Source organism: Leptinotarsa decemlineata, unplaced genomic scaffold (genome assembly GCF_025532065.1).
Source record: "Leptinotarsa decemlineata unplaced genomic scaffold, Ldec_3_MD MMD2_tig00000218_RagTag_RagTag, whole genome shotgun sequence".
Taxonomy (NCBI): Eukaryota; Metazoa; Arthropoda; class Insecta; order Coleoptera; family Chrysomelidae; genus Leptinotarsa; species Leptinotarsa decemlineata.
This window is the reverse complement of record NW_027412545.1, coordinates 4,733,367-4,756,901: the sequence shown is the minus strand read 5'-3', so window position 1 is coordinate 4,756,901 and position 23,535 is coordinate 4,733,367. Positions and strand designations below refer to the sequence as shown.

General features: G+C 34.6%; 1 protein-coding gene across 1 annotated transcript in view; it reads right to left on the bottom strand.

The window, feature by feature from the left end:
* Positions 1-23,535, bottom strand: part of LOC111502771 (uncharacterized) — a 358,694-nt gene that overhangs the window by 284,813 nt on the left and 50,346 nt on the right. The window contains exon 7 of the mRNA XM_074173303.1: positions 17,477-17,641. Within this exon, the coding sequence (XP_074029404.1) occupies positions 17,477-17,641 (165 nt within the window). The remainder of the gene's footprint in view (positions 1-17,476; positions 17,642-23,535) is intronic.

The following is a 23,535-nucleotide window of genomic DNA, read 5'->3' as shown; positions in this document are numbered from 1 at the left end:
AAGATTTGATTTTGAGACAGGAGTACTCTTATTTTGGAAAATGTTGGAAAATGTTATTTACAAAAGTTGTTCAGCATTAAAAAATACATCTAGATTTGAAGTCATGGCGATCTAAGCGAAGTTTTATTTTTTTATCCATTTTTTTTCAATGGGGACTACGAAAAAAAATTTGCTAAAACGATACGACGGTTTATTTCAAAAGCCTGTAATATTACGAATCGCACAACTATGGTGTTAACCACGGTCAATTTTTTTGGAGAGTAAAATAATTTTCACACCGAAAATTATTTAAAATTATACTGCATTGTAACAAGAACTGGATATTCAATAATATCAAATCACAAAACATCAAAATAAATAATGCTCTAATAAAATAAAGTTTGTTACAAAATAACCATTTTATTTTGATGTTTAGTGATTTTATATTATTGAATATTGAGTTCTTGTAACAATACCGTATGATTTTGAGTAATTTTCGGTATTAACAAAAAATAAAAATAACTTTGCACTGAAAACTTTTAAAATTATTTTACTCTTCAAAAAAATTTATCGTGGTTAACACCATAGTTGTGTAATTTTTAATATTGCAGCAATATAAAAAAGCAAATTTCGATTCCATATCTATAAATTCTTGAAAAAAAAATTTGAGATTCTAAAAAATATACCTGTAGGTAGATTTAATGAGATGTACAACGACAGAGCTGGAGATGAGTAAATTTTTCTAGCTGTGCATAATGAAATATAAAATGAATTATTCAACCACCAAAATGAGAAAGAAGTACAGGCCGTACTGCAAAATTTATGAATTAGGCCTCAGATGATGAGTATATTATGACAATAAAATTTAGAATAATCACGAACACAGACAACGGACCTCCCAAATAAAACTAACAAATAATATCCGGGGATTAGAGAATATTCTCTTCTCTCTACATCCTATCACTCAAAACTAATTGCCACCCTATCTAAAAATAAATCTCGGAATTTCAACTGTCAGGTTTAGACAAAAATAAAATAGAGATGTAACATAATCCATCTTTAATCCGAACGATGAACACTTTGGTAAAAAGAAATACATTGAAACCCTTACATTTGAATTTGATATAGGGGAGGTCTATAACACGGTCAGATCTATTCAAACTTAGGGTTTGAAATAATCAATATTTCGAACAGAGGCGGAACAAAATTGAGATTTTTTTTTATTTATGGTGGTGCGGACTCTAGTTTGGCATTTCTACAGTTGTCCAATTTCATGGTTACTTATTTTTTCGGATTCTGGATGATTATACTTCCCAAAAATATTAACCTTTTCTTAATTCTATACAGATAACAATGGTAATTTTCGATCTAAATGCTTCATTATAATTCTTCAAAACGTTCAAAACACTCATATCTGAGTCATTATTCGTAGAAACGATCCTTTTGAATAAAAACATATAAAGAATTTTGTAACAACTCGAGTAAAAGGAGTTAATGGAGTTCAAAAAATAAGGTAGATGTTCAAATTTCGCGAGATTCGCGAGATACGCGATACGGGATACGCGATTTTCTTATGTTGGTATACTTGTCTCGAACATATGCTCACATTTTCAGCTGTTTAGCATGTTTAGTTTGTTGGTGACAGGCATAAAATTTAGAAGTATTTTGCGTGTTCAGCAATTTTCTGCTACCGCATCGCATTGCTGCTTGCAACGTTATTGCGATAAAAAATAAATTAGGTGCTCAAAAGACCTGAAATGTTGACAGTGGCATACGGAGATTGTACTCTGAGTCAAAAAAATGAGTTATGTTTATTGTTGCGAAGAGATGAAAAAAAGACAACAGATGCCCAGAAACATCTTTGTCGATTCATATAGCAGTTGGAAAAGGAAACAAATTAAATAATTAAATTCAGTTCAATACAAAACGGCAGTGTTAGTCAGCGATAGAAAACAAGTGAAATTATAGTAAAGTGATATTAAAGTACAATTTTTTTAGGTTGTATTTCTGAATAATCAGATTAATCAAAAAAGCAAAATCAATAAAGCAAAAATATTTTTATTAAAATGAACTATTTACATGTCTACTTCAGACAACCGCGCCCTCACGCCCCCGCCGAGAGGAGGCGGTGTGGAACACCCTCCGCGATGTTACCGGGTTGACGCTAACCCTTTAAAAACAATTGGGTAATGTGCCTCTTGCTGCCAAGGCTTATGTGTTGTCGATGTGTTATTTGGCTAGATACTTCTAGAAAAAGTTCATGAAAAAACCAGGACAGAATGTAATTAGATGAATCTGTTGTGTTGGTTGTGCTACTCTTTAACGACGACACCTGGATGGCAAGAAGATTTATGGACTTCTGGCAGAATCTTCCAGGATTGGCTCACTCCAAAGCGTTTATTCACCCTTCGAAGCTTGATACCAAACAGTTGTTGGACTACAGTAAGCCACTGTCATTTGAATCATATGCAGAAACTCGGACTGTCGAAAGACAGTGCGTGTCGGCTCTGTTTGGAAAATGATGAAACTTTCACATATAGTCAGTGGGCATACTTGAAGACTGGCTATAAATCAAATTATCTATGAACAATTCGAACAGGCCAATCTCAACTCCCTACACAGTAGGTTAATGGACTGACACCTATCAGAAAACAACTACTCCCCTGGGCAAGTATGCCCACTGACTATATGTGAAAATTTTCTTTTCTTATACGAGGAATTGGGCAAATTTCGGATATGCAGTTGGTACCTCGTTCACAGGCAGATGGGGCGACGACAAACCTGTTGTTTGTTGTATGCTTCAGCTTAGTTCGAGGAATGATACTCTGACGGAATTCGATTTTCAATTATCGGAAATCATCGACTTTATGTTGATGATATACACTACCTTGTACTGACGACTAGCCAAACAGCCCGAAACCGGTCTGCAAGTGTGTTCCAATAATTGAAAATCTATTGCGGCAGTTGTATCGCCAACAGCATATGCAGGAATAACTTCTGTGAAGACTCCTGCACTGACACCTGTCGGATATAATCCAACGCCCTTCGTGGTATTAGCCAGGGGAGTAGTTCTTTTCTGATAGGTGTCAGTTCATTCACCTACTGTGTAGGGAGTTGAGACTGGCCTGAACGAATTGTTCATAGATAATTTGATTTTAAATGATGAAACAGCAGAGCACATACTTTGTGCCTGCCCCGCTGGAGATCGAATCAGGTTTTTTGAGTTCGGTTGAGTTTTGAGTTCTTAGCATCTGACCTGAAAGACCACTAACCATACAAACTAATCGGCTTCGTTAAGAAGCTGGGTTTACTCGGTCAAGTGTGAATAGGTGTGAGCCACAATAAACCCTTGCGGGTTGCGGTGGAGGATCAAATAGAGCCACTCACTTTGGATCTAACCTAACCTACTCTTTAACGAAACCAGAGGTATAAACATTATGTTATCATGATAATTGAAATATTCATATGAATAATAATCCTGGGAAGCTGCGTAAAACGCAGACACTGTGGACCAATAAGTCTAATTGTTTTCATAATGCTTTCAAAAAATGGTAATGCTGAAATCAAATATTAATAATCAACGGGGTTATCCAATTGAAACCACTAAATAAATACATAAATTTCCTTTCCTCGATTTTTTTTTATATTCACAATCAAACATTTCATTTTATCATGTTTTGTCATAAGAGAATTTGCACCTTATGAACGACATCCAGCAATTATTTGAAGGAGAATCGGAAATGTTGCTGGTAAGATACTCGTATGTGTCACCCAAATACATAATTCATTTTGAAGTTGAGATTCTGAGTAAATATATCATTGACAGAAATATTTTTCTATTCTGCTCCCTTGAATCAGTTTAGTTGTCCCACTCACGCCACCAATGCATCCGATAGAAGCCATCTGGACTTTTTGGTATCGGGTTCCACCCTTTTTACGTAACATACTGGGTATGTATAAAGTTTGACCACAGATAACTTGTTAAATTATTCATCTTATTATGTGAGAAACAAAGAAATATTTCTCTTTCAAGAATACTTGTAATTGAAGTACATATTACTCTAAAAAATCACAACATATATTTTTAGTATGAAAAACAATATTTTACTATGCACACCATATATTAGTACGAAAAACTCTCTTTCACTATTCTATGAGGAAGGCATCGTCATCAATAGCCTTATGTATAGGCCTTCGCCTAGTTGGTTTAAGTTAAGCGGCCTAACAGATTTTACAACCCATGTTACCTAGATGATATTGATCAATTCAAACACTGAACTTCCAGTCACATTCAAAGAGTATCTATAAACTTTCACGGTCAGAATTAAAGTTATATTCCGGATTTGTTGGCCGTTTCGTTTACGACTGCGAAAAATATTATCAAAGGCAATGAGGCAACAGACAAAGTGCTATGTTGTCCTCACAGCAGATACTACCTCGTTTTCATAAGTCTTGGAATCTAGTTTTCATTCCATTGGAAGTGGGCTTGACTTCGTCCCTATTGGTTGAATTAACTAGCCTGATACGAGTGCAAAATTAAGTGCAGGGAGCCAGACTTTATTTATGTTAATTCCCTGTTCCTTCGGTAGGAACGGTTTCTGTGTTTCTAAATTTATATGCCCCAGGCGATGATTTGTCTTGTGTTCAGAGAGTCTATTGTTACGAGTTCACTAATACTTGACTACACTGAATTATCAAACTTAACTTTATTTCACTTCAAATACAACAAACACTAAAAATTTCAACTATTATTTGAATGTCTATCGCCTTACAAGATCACTCTGCGTAACACTCGGTAACGTACACTTGAATGTGTACTTGACTATCCGAATACGCTTGAAGCCAGCGTTTAAATATCGCAATGGAACATCGTAGAATTTTCGCAAAAATTCCATCGACATCGGTAGCATGTTTCTTGCCGCTTCTCGAGCGGCAGGTAACATTGGACATTCCCACGCTCTCAGCTACGTCACGTTTGATTTATGATTACCAGTAGCGGCTGGCGTTATTTCCTTTCGGCCATGATTCACAACAGTATTTACACTTTTTGAGGTTACAATGTAGAATGATCCACAGATACAAAGAATCCAGTATACTACTGAATTCACTAAAGGGCCTTTCGGTTCCTTAGTTTTTCCTAAATTCTCCTAATTCGGTCGTAACATTCTTCACAGAGGACAGAAAGGATTTTCAGGACTATCTGGAGTTACCTCAACAAACCTTCCCGGATCCTATAGCCCACTCGAATTCGGTTTCGCTACACCCATTTTCTTCGAAGAAATTTTTCAGATGAACAAGTACCTCTCAACTGAAGTTGTAATTACCGCCCTCTTTTGTCGTGACTGATAGTTGGGGTATACATGCAGATACATATATGCATGCATTGGTTTCTTGTGCACTCTATGACCCAATGTTAGATCTCCACGACTGTTCATTAGTACATGCAATACGGTTCTTGTTGATTCGGAATAGTTACTGTTTACCGTGCTGCTATACCACAAACATATCATTACTTTTTCTCTCTCTCTCTCTCTCTCTCTCTAATAAAACACGATGTTCAATTTTTTTCACAAACTAGATTGCATCCACAGGACTTGAGGGCTGGCGGAAGTTATGTATAATAAAAATACTGTATCAAAAATCATAGATGATATTCAGGAGACACATGATAATTTCTTTTTTTGAAGTAAGCCATGAAATACATAAATGTGAAAGTCAAGTTAATTGTCAAACACAAAATAAAACCGTTATTCAATTTGGTGAGCGATTTTGAGATTAAAACATTAATTTTTCCAATGACGAAAAAGTGGGTATACTTTTTGTTTATTCGAGATGTTTGAGAAATGTTACCAAATCTCTGACACACTATTTCTAGAGCAAGTAGGTATTTGTTTAAGAAATGGTGGAAGACAATTTGATTATGTAATGCGTTATCGCATGAGACGGTATCTTAAAAAATGTAACGTGATACATTTCGTTATGATGTTCATTTTCTACGATTTATTATTTCGATACATTCTCTTTCGCGAATGTTTCTTTTTCAAGTGTTTTTTAGAAGAAACGTCTAGAAATGCATATGTTGTTATATGCCAATGAATTTGTAATTACAATGCGCGCGCATTGTAATTACACGCACGTGCGTGCACGACGCACGCACGCGCACTAACAGACCATGCACGCACGCTAGGCTGCATTGTTTTACGGAAACTGGAAAACTTACATTTCCATCGGAAAAATAATACTGATAGATTTTTAACAAAACAACCAATAATTAATTAAAACAGTTGTTGCGTTTGCTTCAACAATATGGTCGCTTCACTTTGAAATAATTCGTCTCGAGAGATTATAATTGACATTAATTACACTGCCCAAATATTCTTTAGAAATGCCAGACAAATATGATTTACTTATTAATTGTTTTTCTGTGAAAGTTTTCAACGAAGCGTTTCTCATTATTTGATAATGAAACCGTAACTACTGTGTCACAGAGAACTGTCAAAACAAAACAAAATTATTGAAATTGTTTCCAAAACAGATAATTTCGTGTTGGAAAAGACATTTTTTTCTAGTCGCATTCCCATAAAAATTTTTGTTTTTCAAGTTCATAAAAGCTACAAATTAGATTTCCAATTAAGTCCAAAGAAAGCAAATTAACTAATTGGCCGTTCTACTCATAACTTATTAATTTTCGTGAACAATTCCTCTTATCGCCGTCTATCACGTTCGCTTCATTAAATGATTATACTCTGGCCAATAAACCGATAATCGAACCTAATTGAAAATAATGATGTTAGTGAAGGAGTGCGCAGTTTACCATTCGGAAACTATAGGAGAGAGACCTTGGAATCCGTCATGCACTCTTAAAGACGAAAATAATAAAATTTTACAATGCGTTAACCTCACTATTTGAAATAAATGAAGTAGAATGAAACAAGTGAAGTGGAGAAGCATTTTACGCTGTACTTGGGAATATTTTATAGCAGCATATAATCAGAGGCGGATCCTTTGTAAAAAACGAGAGGAGTTGAAAATATATTCATTTTTCCAAGTCAGTAGAAGCCAAGTCGAACTTGGCTTCTACTGCTCCATGCCGATCCTCACTTGATATGTAGAATTGGAACCTCTGGCATAAAACGAATCTATTAAAAACACAGTTTCACACCAGAACAAGATACAATCTTTCGACGCGTTCCGCTAACCAAGTTAGCATCAGAAGATGACTAAAATTACTGGTGATGCGTTAGCAATACGCGCGTCGAGAGAAACTTTATTTGGGCTGGTGTGGAAAAAGGGTTTTTTCATGGATCCGATCCAACATTCACTTGTGGACACCTGCTAATAGGGCAGAACAAACCAGAATGGAAGAACATAACAAAAATTATATTATGCGTAGTGGCAACATTCTTGGAAATTGCGGAGGGGGCGACAGAACTTTCGCTAGCTCAATCTTATTAGTCATCATCATTTTATTAATGTAACAAATTAAAGAATCAACTGTCTTAAACAAATTTATTTTCAATAATATTTCACTAATCACAAATTAATTTATCTACAACACTTAGCAACTAAAGCTTAATTTATTTGCACTATTTGAATTTATTGTTTAACCACTAGATTCACTTTCTGAACTGCCCTCTTGGGTCGGGAAGCCGAGCTTATATAATATAACGGTTCTTTCTAGAAATCTGTAGTCGATCCGGTACTCAACTAGAGTTTTACAGGCGGTTGCCGACTGCATTCTTTCGCAGTGATGACATGTGTTTGTTACATGATTCGGTCGGCATACTAGTCAGGGGCGGCTTCAGATTCGTTACATTAATTTCAGCGAGATCCTACTGCTGAATTTACTTATTTATTTTCGTAGCATTGAATTCTACCTAGTTTCTGTCACCAAACTGATTTTTTTTAGATCTTCATTGTTTAAGCTGATGGTGTGCAATTGGTAGCTGATGTTTGAGCATCCAAATGGAAACAAGAGACAAGTGTACAAGACAAAACACAAGCACTACTGGAAAATTCTTAAGGCGCTCTCAGAGCGTTGATTGTGCGAAAGTAGCGATTCACATTGGATTTGAATTGGTAGAGATTATATCAATTTGGAAAAACATTCTCAGGAAGTTTATTCCACATGAACGCAGTTCTCCAAATGAAAGAGTTTTTGAACAATGAACAATCTTAAAGAAGCTACATGCCTGATTGCATTGTTCCAAATATGCATACCATAGGTAAAAAGGTTTCCTGTTGATCTCTGGAACCATATTGATGATCGCTTAAGACATTGAAACATTTCCAATATTTGAGAATGTATTGATTAAGAGCTTTCTCTGTGATTGACTGAAAGCACAAAAGCACCTTGATTCTACTGGACCATAGTAAATATTCATCAGTTTATTTTCAATAAATATTTTTGTAATGTTATAAATAGATAATTTCGAGAGTTGAGATTTTGTGCCAATTTTACACACTGACTTTTCCAGCATAGTGTACTATCAAACAAGATGTCTAGAAACTTCATACTGCTACAGTTTCTATATCAAGTATATATATGTTTAGTATATACTGACATATCTACCTACTGGTAGATTTGTCAGTATATACTAAACAAAAATGAAATTTTATACTCTATCTGTATCTCATTTCCTGAACATGTTTTAGTGTGTAAAGTTAAATTTTGAGTAACATTGGTTAAATGAACTGGACATGTTTCCTGATTTTTTTATTTGAACTCATATATGGTATTCGACTCTTTTATACCACGATTTTGTATTTTCTATAGTGATGAAAATTTGATAAGATCAAACAAGTAGACTAAGCTACCACAATAGTCAAAATGTGGCTAGATAATCATGTTATATATAGTTATTCAGAATATGTTGGAGGTATGGAGAAATTCTTGCACAATTAGTTTTTTTTTTCGGGATATAATTTTTATAAACAGAAAAGCTAATATCAAGTTTTGTGAATTCCTAATGTATACCTCGACAAGGAATTATATCTTAAGAGTCTATAAAGATATTTCAGCATTTTCAATATAAGCTATAGTTCTAGTTTCACTAAATACCAATTTCACAGAATTATGACACAAAATGGTGAAAATAACTTGATCTCCATTTGCAGTGGAACTTTTAATATTCATATTACAACGGGTAACTACTGGCGGTATACTGGTCAGTTTGAGTAGTTTTTTCTTTGTACTCATATCGACAATTGCAGGTTTGTTGTTTATATACTTGATTACTTTAGAGTTTTTCCCGTCTACTTTCATTTCTTCAAACTCTTTTTTTACTGACATGTAAGTCCTTTTTTTTCTAGTTTAGTCACCAAAGACTTTTACTCCTGCTACAGCTTATTAGTTTTTAATATTTGTTTTACAACCTCCAAATTTTTCTGAATAACTTTGAGTAGGCCATTTTTTTTTCTCGAGAAAATGGGGAATGTTCCTCCTGACGAAAATCAAGTAGTTTTCATAAAAGAGCTCTAAAACAATGCATTTTAAATTTATCATTTCAACCTTTTCCTTTAAAAAATTATTTAAATACTTAAAAAAGAGGAATGAAATAATACATTCAACATTTAAAGGGATTCGTTTCTATTTCACCATTTGACAACATCGGTTACAGCTAATAAAGGACAATGAATCTGTTACCTGAATGAGACCAATAAAGATGACATATTTCAGAGGCTTGCTGTTCTGTTTACTTATGTTCCGAGTTCCGAAACATTCTGTGACATATGACATTTTGTGCACCTAACCTATCTTCCTCTATATAAATAAATAACAAAACAACTGTTGTTTATGTGGCTTGTGGAGGTAGTTTTGAACTATAATTTATATTTTGCATTAATTTGACACTATTGACATGATCCTTCTTCTTCTAGCATACTACTAATCTCAACTCCGATCTAGCATTCTAGGCGATGTTGCCAATATGTGAATCAGAAACAAATCCCTTTAAAAATTAAAACCCAACATTTGAAACATCAATTTGGATACTTTTCGAAGTGAATTTGCAAAACTCATGAATTGAACTCAACTTTATTTTGTTCAAACTTGCATTTGCATTGCATTGCATTTGCTTTAATAACCCAAATTGAGGAACATTCTCCATTCTAAAAGTTGGAAACATGAAGTATCTATGCTGAAGTTTCTCAAAACAGTTTTAAAAGTCTCCATATCCTCTTCTTTTTTGCTGTGGGAAGTAGTAGGCACACGAAACTTTGAAACTATCTTTTCCAACAAGCATGATAAATTAGTTTCTGTAATATAAATACACATATTTAAAAAACACTTCATTGTGAGATTTTTACTAAACATTTTACAAAAACGCAACACGTCTTTCGCAATTTGAAGTACCTACATTTCAAGTACCTGATTTTCACCCAAGTTTTTAATGAATTAAATTACCTGAGCTTATGTCACAGTTTCCACATTTGAAAAAAATATTTAGTAACGGGGAGTTATTCAATTCTAATTAATCATTCAGTAAATTACCCAAATTCCTGAATCTATTAATTTCTAAATATTTCAGAAGATTGAGTTTCAAACTCTTCACTTCTAAATGTAACATATCGTGTTCATGATTGAACTCATGTCTTTCTGCTAAAAGGTGGTTTGCAAATGTGAAATTGGTGTTTCTATTTACGAAACTACTTCTATGCTCTTTAATTCTTTAGGAAAATGTTCTCCCTGCTTGGCCAATATACAGTTTTGGGCAAGACCCACAAGTCAGCTTAATACTCCTGATCTATCCGACACCGAAGTTTTGTCTTTATTGTTTTTAATAAATTTACTTAGACTATTATTCGTTCTGTAAGCTATGTTTACGCATTCTTTATTCAAAAAACGGGCAATATTATTGGTTGGCTTACGTAAATATGACAATGTCCTATAACTGACGTTATCGCATCTTGAATTTGGGTAGACCAGGTACATGGCTAGCTTTTATAGTTTTTTGGAAAGAATGGAATCTATAATATCTACCTTATAACCGTTGTTAACCGCGATTTGTTTGATTAAACTCAGCTCTCTCTAGAAATTATTTTTAGACAGTGGAATATTCAATAGTCTGTGAAGCATACTATTGAATGTAGCAACTTTATGCTGGTAAGGGTGTGTGGAGGAATTATGTATGATAATGTCCATGTAAGATGGTTTGTGGAAAATTGCAAATTCATGTTTATTGTTATTTTTCATAATGGTTAAGTCAAGGTAATTTATTGAATTATTTACCTCCCTCTCAGTGGCGAATTTTATTGTCGGTTGGTTGAAATTAACATAATCAATGAACTTGCCTATCTGTACCAGTAAAACAGACTAAGATATCATCTACGTATCTGTACCAGTGCAAGAAACTGTTAGTTAACTGATTATTATGGATTTCATACTTGTTATTTCAGCCAGCAAGGGACTCAAAGTGTTTCCCATTATTAGTACTTCATTGCGTGAATAGAATTTTTCGTCAAACATGAAATAATTTTGAGATAGACAAATAGTAAGTAAATCTAAAATTACCTGTTTTATCAATGGACTCACGTGGTTTTTTCTGAAAGACACTCAATCAGTCCAATTGGAGGAATACTGGGAAACAAATTTTGGACATTGAACGATATTAATTTTGCATTATCAGGAAGGATTACGTTTTTAATATCATCCACAAATGATAGTCTAAGTAAATTTATTGAAAACAATAAAGACAAAACTTTGGTGTCGGATAGATCAGAAGTATATAAGCTGACTTGTGGCTAAAACTGTATATTGGCCAAACAGGGAGAACATTTTCCCAAATAATTGAATAACAAGAAGTAATTTTGTAAATAGAAAGACCAATTCCACATTTGCAAACCACCTTTTATCAGAAGGACATGAATTCAATCATGAATACGATGTGTTACATTTAGAAGTGAAGAGTTTGAAACTCAATCTTCTAAAATATTTAGAAATCAATAGATTCAGGAACTCGGGTAATTTACTGAATGATCAATTACAATTGAATAACTCCTCATTACTAAATACTTTTTCAAATGTGGAAACTGGTACATAAGCTCAGGTAATTTAATTCATTATAAACTTGAAATGTAGGTACTTCAAATTGTAGAATGGCATATATTAAGCATTAAATATGTAGACTTAGTTAGTAAAGACACGCCCAAAGAAGCCATTGTATGGCGAAACACGTATTGCGTTTTTGTAAAATCGTTTAGTGAAAATCCCACGATAAAGTGTTTTTTGAATACGTTACTTATGGATCTTTATCAATTCCATCATATATAAATACACATGATTGAATTTGCAGTATGCAAACATATAAATGAAAAGCTGAATTGAAAAAATGTGACAGTCGGGTAACATTTGAACTTGGCTCTCCTATTCTCCAGACAGGCACCTTAAATTACACTATCGGAGCCACCAAGCAGAATGACCCATGAATCATATCTTCAATTCAGGGTTTCGTGATGTTAGTGTGATGATGTATTTTGACAGTCATTCTGCTTGGTGGCTTCAATAGCATGGTTGGCTAATACACCTTGTTCTGTTTTGATATTAATTTCAATATCCTAACATAATGATGTAAATAAAATCCAACTAATTTGAATTAAAGTTTATTCATTACTGTCAAAAATAGGAAAGTCTGCGATCGTCGGTCGCAAATTACAATATCAAAAATATAAAAAATACTTTGTTTTTATAATGCTATCCTGACCACAAATACAGAATGATTCAGCTATACATATATAACACCTTCCCCTTTAATATTATACAATAAAATGAACAAAAAAAAAACACAATCAATAGCCAAAACGGTCTGGAGGTTTAATTTGGCTTCTTCTTCTCAATGAACGATTATTATGATCAAAATCGTCACTTTCGTTATCTTTACCGCCACTCTCACAACTTATATTACTGTTTTCACTCACCTTATCATTACTATCTACATGTACAGTATTTACATTATTTACAAGTAAGTCTGAACGAGAAATGATATCGATGTTACACGTGACTGATGTATCCACAGGTGTAAAATCCTTTTTAATTTGATTTAAATAACGTTTCCATATCATTCCTTCAGTTGTTCGAATTTTGAAACTTCGTTTCCCAAAAACATCAATAATGATACCTTGACACCACTTATCAGAATCATGTCTAAATTCGCGAACCCAAACTCTATCGTTTACCTCGAAGTTTTCCCTTTTTTTCCCCTTGAAATTATTAAATTGAATGTTTTGTTTCCTATTGACTGTATTTTTCACAGACGGCAAACAAATCGAATCTACATCTCAATTTACGTCCTATAACAATAGCAACAATTCTGCTGGTGTTTCACCTGTCGTAGTTTGAAGAGTATTTCTGTAATGGAACAGAAATCGATTTATTATTAAATTCAAATCAATATTATTGCTATCATGTTTTGCTTTCAAAATTGCCTTTTTCATGATTTCAACTGCACTCTCCGCTTGTCCGTTAGTTGCAGGATGGTAAGGAGCGCCTGTAATGTGTTCAACACCGCTGGCTTCAAGAAAACTTTGAAAACTTTCAGACAAAAAGGTTGTGGCATTATCCGTACAAAGTTGAAAAGGTAACCCAAAACTTGCGAAAAGTTCCCTAAAAATTTTGATTGTAGTGGAAGCCGTAATATTACCCACTTCAAAACATTCAATCCACTTGGACGTAGCATCTTCTATAACTAAAAAATTTTTACCACCAACTGGTTTTTGGTTTTTGCCATTAATTCGATTTGATTGTCTAATGAGGGCCACCAAAAATATGAACGTGCTAAACCCTTCATTTTTACAATCCCCATGTGTGAACTATGAAGTTCTTTCAAAATACTTTCTCTGTACTTAAGTGGTACAATGAGACGATAGCCCCACATCAAACAATTTTGTTCGATGGAGATCTCATTCTTTCTAATAGAAAACGGAATAAATTCTTTCGAGGAGCATTTACCTGGCCAACCATTCCGTACATAAAAAGATATTTTGCTTAGAATGGGATCAACTACTGCAGTATGTTTAATACTTTTAAAATCTAATTTAAAATCTGATTGTTCCAAGTACTGTAAATAAAAGATATTCGAAAGGATATCATCCTGTTTTTCACACTTCATAGGCAGTCTGGACAAAAAATCGGCTGTATTATTCGTAGATTTCACATATCGAATCTCATATTCAAAACTTGACAAGATATGTGCCCACCTTTGCAGGCGGTTTGCAGCAAATATTGGAAGGCCCTTCTTATCACCAAATATTGTCAAAAGTGGTTTATGATCTGTGAAAAGAAGAAACTTTTTACCGTATAAATATTGAAAAAACTTTTTCAAACCGAAAATGATTGCCGCCGCTTCCTTTTCTATTTGCGAGTATTCTATTTCTGTAGAATTTAGCAAATGTGAGGCAAATGCTATAGGTCTTTCCTCATTATTATTATAAATGTGAGTGATTGTTGCACCAAGAGCAAATTGGGATGCATGAACTGTCAATTTGATAGTTCGATCTGGAACAAAATGAGCCAAAATCGGAGCAGACATGAGCATTTTTTTGCCTTTTCAAATGCAATATGGCATTCATTCGACCAAACCCATTTAGATTCTTTCTTTAATAAACTGTACAATGGCCTAAGTATATCAGAAATATTTTGTAAAAATTTGCAATAGAAATTTAAAGTACCCAGGAAAGATTTGAGTTCAGTTATATCTTTTGGAATTGAAATCAATTTAATTGCTAATATTCGTTCCTCAGAGGTATGGAGACCCTCTTTATTAATCACGTGACCCAAATAGGTTACAGATTCTTGAAATAAAGAACATTTCTCATTTTTCACTTTCAATCCGCATTCTAGTAACCGATACAAGACTTTATCTAAACGTTCAAAATGTTCTTGATCATTTCTTCCAGTTACGAGGATGTCGTCCAAAAAGCAAACAACTCCCGGCATATTCTGGAACATTTGATCCATTACTTTCTGGAAAATAGAAGGAGCGCTAACAATACCATAAGGAAGACGGGTATATGAAAAAATTCCCTTATGTGTAGTTATAGTTACCAGTTTCTGAGACTGTTCAGACAAAAATACTTGTTGATAAGCCTCACTTAAATCTATTTTCGAAAACTTCTCACCACCCTCCAATTGCGAAAATAAATACTCTATGCGCGGTAAAGGAAAGTGCTGAATGTTCAAATGAGGATTTAAAGTGATTTTAAAGTCGCCACACAGTCTCAATTTGATTTGAGAATCGGCACAATAGGTGTTGTCCATTCCGAGAATTCAATAGGAACCAAAACATTATTTTCAACTAACCTATTAATTTCCTTTTCAATTTTCAACTTTAAGGCAAATGGTACAGGTCGGGCTTTACAAAATTTTGGAACGGTACCCTCTTTCAAACTTAAATTTACTGAAAATTTATTGAAAGTTCCTAGTTTATTCTCAAAAATTTCATGATATTTTTCAAGCAGGGTTTCAATTTTGTTAGGAATTTGGACTAATTTTTTGTCTCTATTGTTACTTTCAACAAATTGTAATTTACATATTCCATAATTCAACATATTCAATCCATTACGACCAATAAGAGGAGGTCCACCATTTTTTATAACATGAGTTTTAAGAACATAAGAGCTATCTTCGAATATAACATTGAAATTTACATATCCTAATGGTTCAAATGCCATCCCTACATAATTTTTCAAACAGAAATCATTTGATTTCAAAGGAATGTTCTTAAAATATTTTAAATATAAATTTTCCGAAATAGCGGACTGTGCAAACCCGGAATCTACTTCAAAACTAATTGGAATTTTTTCTACTATCAATTTAACATAAATTGATTTCACATTTGACTGGCTATCATCAACGTCGTGCCTTGAATTGAAATTAAAAATTGATTTAGTATGTAAAGTAGTATCTATACACTCATCTTTATGATCATTTACAGTTAAAAAATTAAGAGAATATGGGGAGCTAAATGTCCCTTCTTGCCGCATTTGTGACAATTACAGTTCTTGTAAATACAAGCGCTTGCTAAATGATTTGTTCTGCCATAAACAAAACACTTACTTGACTGTTGTCTAGGAGAAATACTACCTTTTACTTTCAAATGGTTCCTGTTAGTGTCCTTACCTACCTGATTAGAGGTTCCAACTTCGGATATATCCCGATTGGTTGAAAAATTTTCAGACCCCTTCCTGAGATGGCGTTGTTTGTGATAATTTATCGGCTCCATTTTTACAATCGACACTTCTCTGGCCTTATGCTCGTGAAGCGCTGACTCCTTGGATAAAGCTAATTTCACAATTTTCTTAAATGTCACTGTATCGTCAGAGGCACCTTCTTCGCATAATCTGTCCAATATTTTGGAATCATTCATGCCCAGTACGAATATATCCCTCATGAGTATATACAAAATTGGAGCACTAAACTTACAAGTGGAAACTAAACTTTTTATTCTCGCTTCCCAATCCGCTACACTTTCATGAGAGTTTCGCTTAGCTGTATAAAATTTCATTCTCTCCGCAAAGTACGATTTAACCGGTGAAAAATGTTCTTTTAACAACTCGACGAGTGTTTTATAAGTTTTTGTGTCCGGCAAATCCGGTACACATAAATTTCGCACCAATACATATGCATCTTCACCTAAAGTGTTGAGTAGGATCGCTTTTTTGCGATCTTCCTCTTCAATTCTGTTTGCCACAAAAAACTGTTTTAGCCTTTCTTCAAAAACTGCGAAACTTGAGTTTTTCGGATCGAACGTATTTAATGAACCAAGAAGTCCCACAATTTTTTCAGACATTGTCTGAATTGTACAAAACAACACTTTACTTCAGATAAATAACTTAATGCGAGAACAAATTATCCTCGTCGCTAATGTTCTGTTTTGATATTAATTTCAATATCCTAACAGAATGATGTAAATAAAATCCAACTAATTTGAATTAGAGTTTATTCGTTACTGTCAAAAATAGGAAAGTCTGCGATCATCGGTCGCAAATCAGAATATAAAAAATACTTTGTTTTTATAATGCTATCCTGACCACAAATACAGAGTGATTCAGCTATACATATATAACACACCTGTTTAGAGAACAGGAGAGCCAGGTTCGAATCCCGTTTGGGTCACATTTTTTCAATTTAGTTTTCTTTCATATGTCTGCATACCGCAAATTTAATCTTCCTCATTTTCAAATTGTGCACCTTATGAAGGAAACAGATGTAAATTCAAAATTTTCCACCTGCCAGGACTTCCACGAAAACTCTTATTTTGAAGAGCGCACTTTCTCAAGTTTGTGTAGTGAGTTGATTAATTGAAAGATTTAATTTATTTTTTTGTGGCACAACTATGTTGACGAACGCTAGTTGATATTTCAAGTGCATTTCTGAATTTAATAACTGGTTACAGTAGAGAAATTGTAAAAATATTCATTTCATTTACACCAGTTTATCATATCCCAAGTTGTGAAATATTTCATTTGGAAAAACCAAAATTATATATCAGCTTGTACTCACCTGGATTTTCGGTGATTAAAAGATAAATAGCATGAGCCACATAATCTTCTGAAAGGAAGTCCCAAAGACCATCACAGGCTATCACCAAAAAGTCTTCCCCACCATCTAATGAAATTTCTCGAATTTCTGGAACTGCTATCACGTAAGGTTTATAATCAGCATCACCTGATGAAAAAATATTGCTTTTAGATTGTACTAATAAATTGTGTAATCATATTCGATGCAGTTTTTGAAATTATTATCAGATCTCTGTCAGTACAATAACAATAAACATAAAATAAAAATTTAATATAAAAATAAAAATGGAAATTGATACTGTGGAATATGGGCTACTAGAGTAAAATAAAATCTCTTTATATAGTGGAAAATGTTAGACCAGACAGAAAACCTATTATATTTCTAAAATATTGCTGACAAACTTGAAATGTTTATTTATTTTCAAAGTGTATTTGCAGAGATTTAATTCTTTAAGTACACAAATAAAGACTTCTTTGGTAATGTGTACTTCTCTGTTACCAACATAAATTTCAGGGTGAAAAAGATAAAATCACCACGAAAGTGAAGAGTAAGTATTCAAAATATATTGAAGTTCAATATGGTTGTTTTTTCCACTGATCAGCCGGCTAACTTATCCATTTCTTGAAAGTTTCCATAAAATACTGCAACCTCACAGAGCTTGTTGCAATTATTCCTTCCATCATCACTTGACACTCATTTCAACAATTTGTTTCTTGTAAAAGTTTGTACAGCCAATTTGTTGGGTGTTCATCATATTCTGCTGGGCTTAATTGTTATCAAACGACTGAAAAAATATCTTTGTCTCTTCGTTATGTTGTCTTCAGATGAGCTTTCTATTATACCACTTTATTTTGTTCAGATTTCCTGAAATTATTCCGAGCCTTTCTCTGCTTTTTTAGATCAATTCTTCATCTCATTTTCATTCCTAGCATAATCCCTAAGGTTTTCAAAAGCATCATTTCTAATTATCTTACATATGACTGCTCCCCAATTAAAGGAACCCAACATTTCGGGTTTACACCCGAAAAGTCAGCGGAACTGGGCCTGATTACATTTGTTGATTTATTGTCGGGTACTCTGGAAAAGGGTTCACAAGTTGACTCTGTATACACTGATTTTTCCAAAGCTTTTGACGAATAAATTGATGGATGTAGCCGTTACTACGTCGTAGGAAATCATAATGAAAAAAGAATGTTTTTTACCACTTTTATTTGTAACTAACGTTACTGCAGTTTCGTCCTATACGGACATTTTCAAACTTATACAATAAACTAACTGTGAAATCTTTAATGGCGCTGGTTCATTCAATTATAAGAATAATAAGAATTAAAGGACCAGGGAGATCAATCCCAATCAATACAAAATGACGACGAACAGTTGGGTCCACTCACCTGTTGTTCTGTCGACGGATAGGATGTCCACAAGGCTTCGAATGTGTGTTCTTCTGCTGCACAACACTCTAGAGTTTCGATTTTACACATATAGCAATCATATAGCTAATCACAAAATGCGGGAAAATACTTTTAAAGCGGAGTACCAATTTGCGGTGCGAAAAATGGCCGTATTCCTCCTGCTTCTCCCCGCGCATGTCTGAGTTTTCCCCAACTGCATTTGCGCGGTGAAAGAATCCCGTGTGGTTACAGGGAAAAAAAAAATAATACCCAAAAAATAAAAGTGAAAATTTCCTCACTCAACCTTTGCATTTAGGAAGGTAATGAAACAAAAATAATACTAAACTCAAAAAAATAATATGATAAGGTGAACCGTAAACATTCCGGCCACCCAAAAAGGGGTATTTGACCCTTTTTTAATGCGAAATTTCAACTTCTGGTAGAGGGCATAACTTTACCAGAGGTCTTTTGAATTCACTACCATCTGCAGTGCGGATCGTAGCAACGCGACAAATATCATCTGCACCTGGGTGCAGAGCTGTAATTCTGGCAAGATTCCATTTCGAAGGAGAAACATTATCTTGCTTTATTATTACTAAAGTACCAAGTTTGGGAGGAGGCGAGGTGGGAGCAAACCATTTCGCCTTTTGTTGCAAGGTATGTAAATACTCTGTATGCCATCGTGACCAAAAATCCTGATGGAGTCGTTGTAAAAGTTGCCATCGGCTAAGCTGATTCAACTTCAAGTGAGACAAATCTGGATCAGGTAACGCAGAAATAGGTTCCAGGGTTAAAAAGTGACCCGGTGTTAACACGGAAAAATCATTGGCATCTGAACTGATGGGTGTTAGAGGGCGGCTGTTTAGCAAACCCTCAATCTGAACGAGTACTGTGTAAAATTCTTCGTAATTTAAAATCTGTTCACCAATTACTCGCTTCAAATGCGTTTTTACTGACTTGACTCCAGCTTCTACCAATCCCGAAAAATGTGGAGCAGAAGGAGGTTGAAAATGCCATTCTATTGCGAGAGAATTTGCTGCATTTCTCAACATGTTTTGAATTATTTTGTTACCACCAACGAAAGCTGTACCGTTGTCAGAATAACATTTTATTACAGGACCTCTTCGTGAAATCAAACGCCGGAAGGCACACAAAAACGTCTCACTAGACAAATCTCCCGAAAGTTCTAAGTGTAATGCTTTAGTAGCAAAACAACAAAACACGACCACGTACGATTTGAACGTTTTTGAAGAGCGAATCTTCATTGCTTTCGTTGTGAAAGGACCACAGTGATCGATTGCAACAACTGAAAAACTGCGAAGTTGAGAAATGCGTAAGCGGGGTAGAGAACCCATTGGAGGCTGATATGGTTTTGGGTTCAAACGCCAGCATTTTAGGCATTTTGAAATGATGCTGTATATAGCGCGTTTTGGCGACAAGATCCAAAAATGTTGAATTAATAAAAATTGTAAGGTCTGCGCACCGGGGTGTAAATAGACTTTATGAAAGTATTCTATGATCAAAGTGGTAAGCCGACAACCTTTTGGTAAAAGTACGGGGTGTTTTTGATCATAGTTTAGGTCTGAGTGTTCGAGACGACCTCCGACTCGTATAATATTATGGGAATCAATAAATACTCCTAATTTTTTATAGGCCTTTGGAATCGATCTTTTATTTTTCATATTATTTATCAGATCCGAAAAATATTTTTGTTGAGTATATCTTACTAAAAATAAAGTAGATTGTTGTAATTCACAACTTGTAAGTACACACGTTCTGCGAAAATCGCGATTTGATTTTTTAGAGTTGAAAAGAAAACGTAAATAGTAAGCAATAATTCTTTGTACTTTCGAAAATGAAGAGAAGCGGGTCAGTATTTTTTCGAAAGGGTCGAATTCTGGTTCGGAAGTTACAAGAAAGGTATTTCTTTCTTCAGAAAACACTTCAGGGGGTGCACTATCAAATTTGAATCTAGATTTTGGCCATTGGTTACAGGGTAATGCAAGCCATGGCGGACCTTTCAACCATAAATTATTTTCTAAGAACTCTGAAGGTAATTGTCCCCTTGAAGCACTGTCACTAGGATTATTTTGCGAGTCAATATGATGCCATGATTCTGGTGATAATAATTCTTGAATGCGCGCAACACGATTTCCGACAAATGTTTTCCATTTATATGCAGGTCCTTTAATCCAATGCAGAGCAATTGAAGAGTCAGTCCACGCATACAATCTAGAAAACACTATTTTATTGTGAAAAGTTTTCAAAACGTAGGAAACTAATTCACTTAGAAGAACACAAGCAGTTAATTCAAGTTTTGGAATTGACAAATTTTTCAAAGGACATTTTTCATTTTCAGTTATTCGAAAATAAATTACCGTGGCATACGCCTTCATTGAGGCATCTCCGAATGCATGCAATTGCACTTCCGAGTTCTGTTTGATTCCAATCAAGCGAGGAATTCGAACCTCCTCGAGTAGTAAAAGCTCATCTTTTAACTGTGACCACCTTTCGCGAATTTCGAGTGGTGGTTCATCATCCCATTGAAGACCTAATGTATGTAAAATTTGCATAAAGGATTTCGCGAATAAAGTGACAGGACTAAGAAATCCTAACGGATCATACAGACGTGCAATTTGACTTAAAATATTCCGTTTGGTGCATTTGCATTCTGTGGTATCGACTGTGAAACAAAATATGTCATCTTGTGGAAACCACTGAAGACCCAAGATTTTTAAGATATGCGATTCTGTGTCGAAGTTAACTAAACTTGTTTGAAGTTGCGATTCTGGAATATCTAAAAGTAATTTCTTAGTATTACTCGACCATTTTCCTAGTTCAAAGCCGCCCTTTTTCAGTATTGCAATCAGTTGATCGCGAGCTATCTTTGCTTCCTGAAATGAATTGAAACTCGAACAACAATCATCAACGTAAGTCGAATGTTCTAAAATTCGAGCTCCCAAGGGGTAGTTGTCGCGTTCATCTTGTGCTAACTGAAGGATGGTTCGATTCGCAAGAAATGGAGAGCAAGACAACCCAAAAATCACTCTCTCAAACATGTACTCGCGGATAGGTTCGCATTTGGAATTTCTCCATAAAATTCTCTGAAAAGTTTGATGCTTTTCAGCTACTTTAAGCATAGTGAACATAGAGTGAATATCACAAGTGAATGTTATATTACCAAGACGAAAATTTAATAGAATTTGACCAATATCCTTTTGAAGCTTTTGACCAATCAAAAGCGTATCATTTAACGACGGTTGGTTGCCTCTAATTTTGAAACTGCCGTCTAGTACTATGCGGACCTTTCCTGGTTTCACTACCGCGTGATGTGGTATTATAAAACCATTTTGGAGAAGTAGGTTGTCAGGGACAGGTTTGAGAAAACCTTCTTTTAAATAATCAACAATTATTTTTGAATATTCGCGATGTAATTCCTTATTTGCGTACAACCTATTTTCAAGGGACAAAAAACGTTTTGTAGCAAGAGCGCGACATTCTGTGATGTCAAAAAGCGGTTCATTAATATTTTTGAATGGAAGCTCTAGAATATATCTACCAGTAGCGTCACGTGAGTGTGTTTCTCGAAATATTTTCTCGCAGAGTTCATTTTCTGGAGACATCATTTTTTCTCTAGGAATCTCCTCAATTTCCCAGAAGTGCGAAAGAGTCTTATTCAAGTTGAACAAATCTGTTTGTGCCGTAGAACAAAATAAAGTTGTAGCGGTAGTAAATGAAGAGTTCAACTCCGTATATTTTCCGATTAATACGTAACCGAAAATTGTATTTATTGCGATCGGTTCATTCCTTTCGCCCGAAATATGATTGTTAAGTAAAATAAGAGCAAAAATTTCGGCACCTAATAATAAATCTATTGGACCGGGTTCATAAAATTTAGGATCAGCAAGAAACAGATTTTTTATATGGTCAAGGTGCGTATGTTTCAGAGTGCGAGGTGGCATATCTGTGCATATTTTTGGTAAAATGTAAGCATCAATATTCAATATTGGGTTGGAGGTACCAATCGGTTTGATAGAGCAAGAAACTCCACCTTTTGTAGTATATTCCTCCATTTGATTCAAACCTTGAATTTTCAAGGACGATTCGAATCGCGCCAAATGTAGTTTTTTAAAACACTTTTCTGATATGTAATTTGTCTCGGAACCACTGTCAATAAGTGCTCGAACTTTGTGAAAATTACCAAATGAATCCTGAATTTCAAGAAGAGCGGTTGAAAGCAATACACCAGAACGAGATGAAGCGATTCCACAGAAATTTGTAGGCGGCTGCGGGTTTTGCATTTGTAAAGAAATATTTTGTTTTGCTTGCGCTTGCGGTGATGAAAAATTAACATCTGAAGTGGGGTGTGCTCGGGGTAAGGAGCCACTGTTGAATTGCGTATTGAGGGGACTCGTTTGCGGGACATGAGCGGATTGAGGCGTTGCTCCGATTAATGGAGCACTAGTGGCGAAAAGACTGTCAGTGGCGTGCAAGTTTTGCGGATAATATTGGGAATTATTCGTTGCAGAATTGAACTGCGGATTGTAAATGGAATTGTTGGGATTTTGCGGACTAGTAACACTAGTGGGTTGATTATTACGTGACGTATTTATGCATATCATTGTGTGATGTCTTGAAAAGCAGGATCGA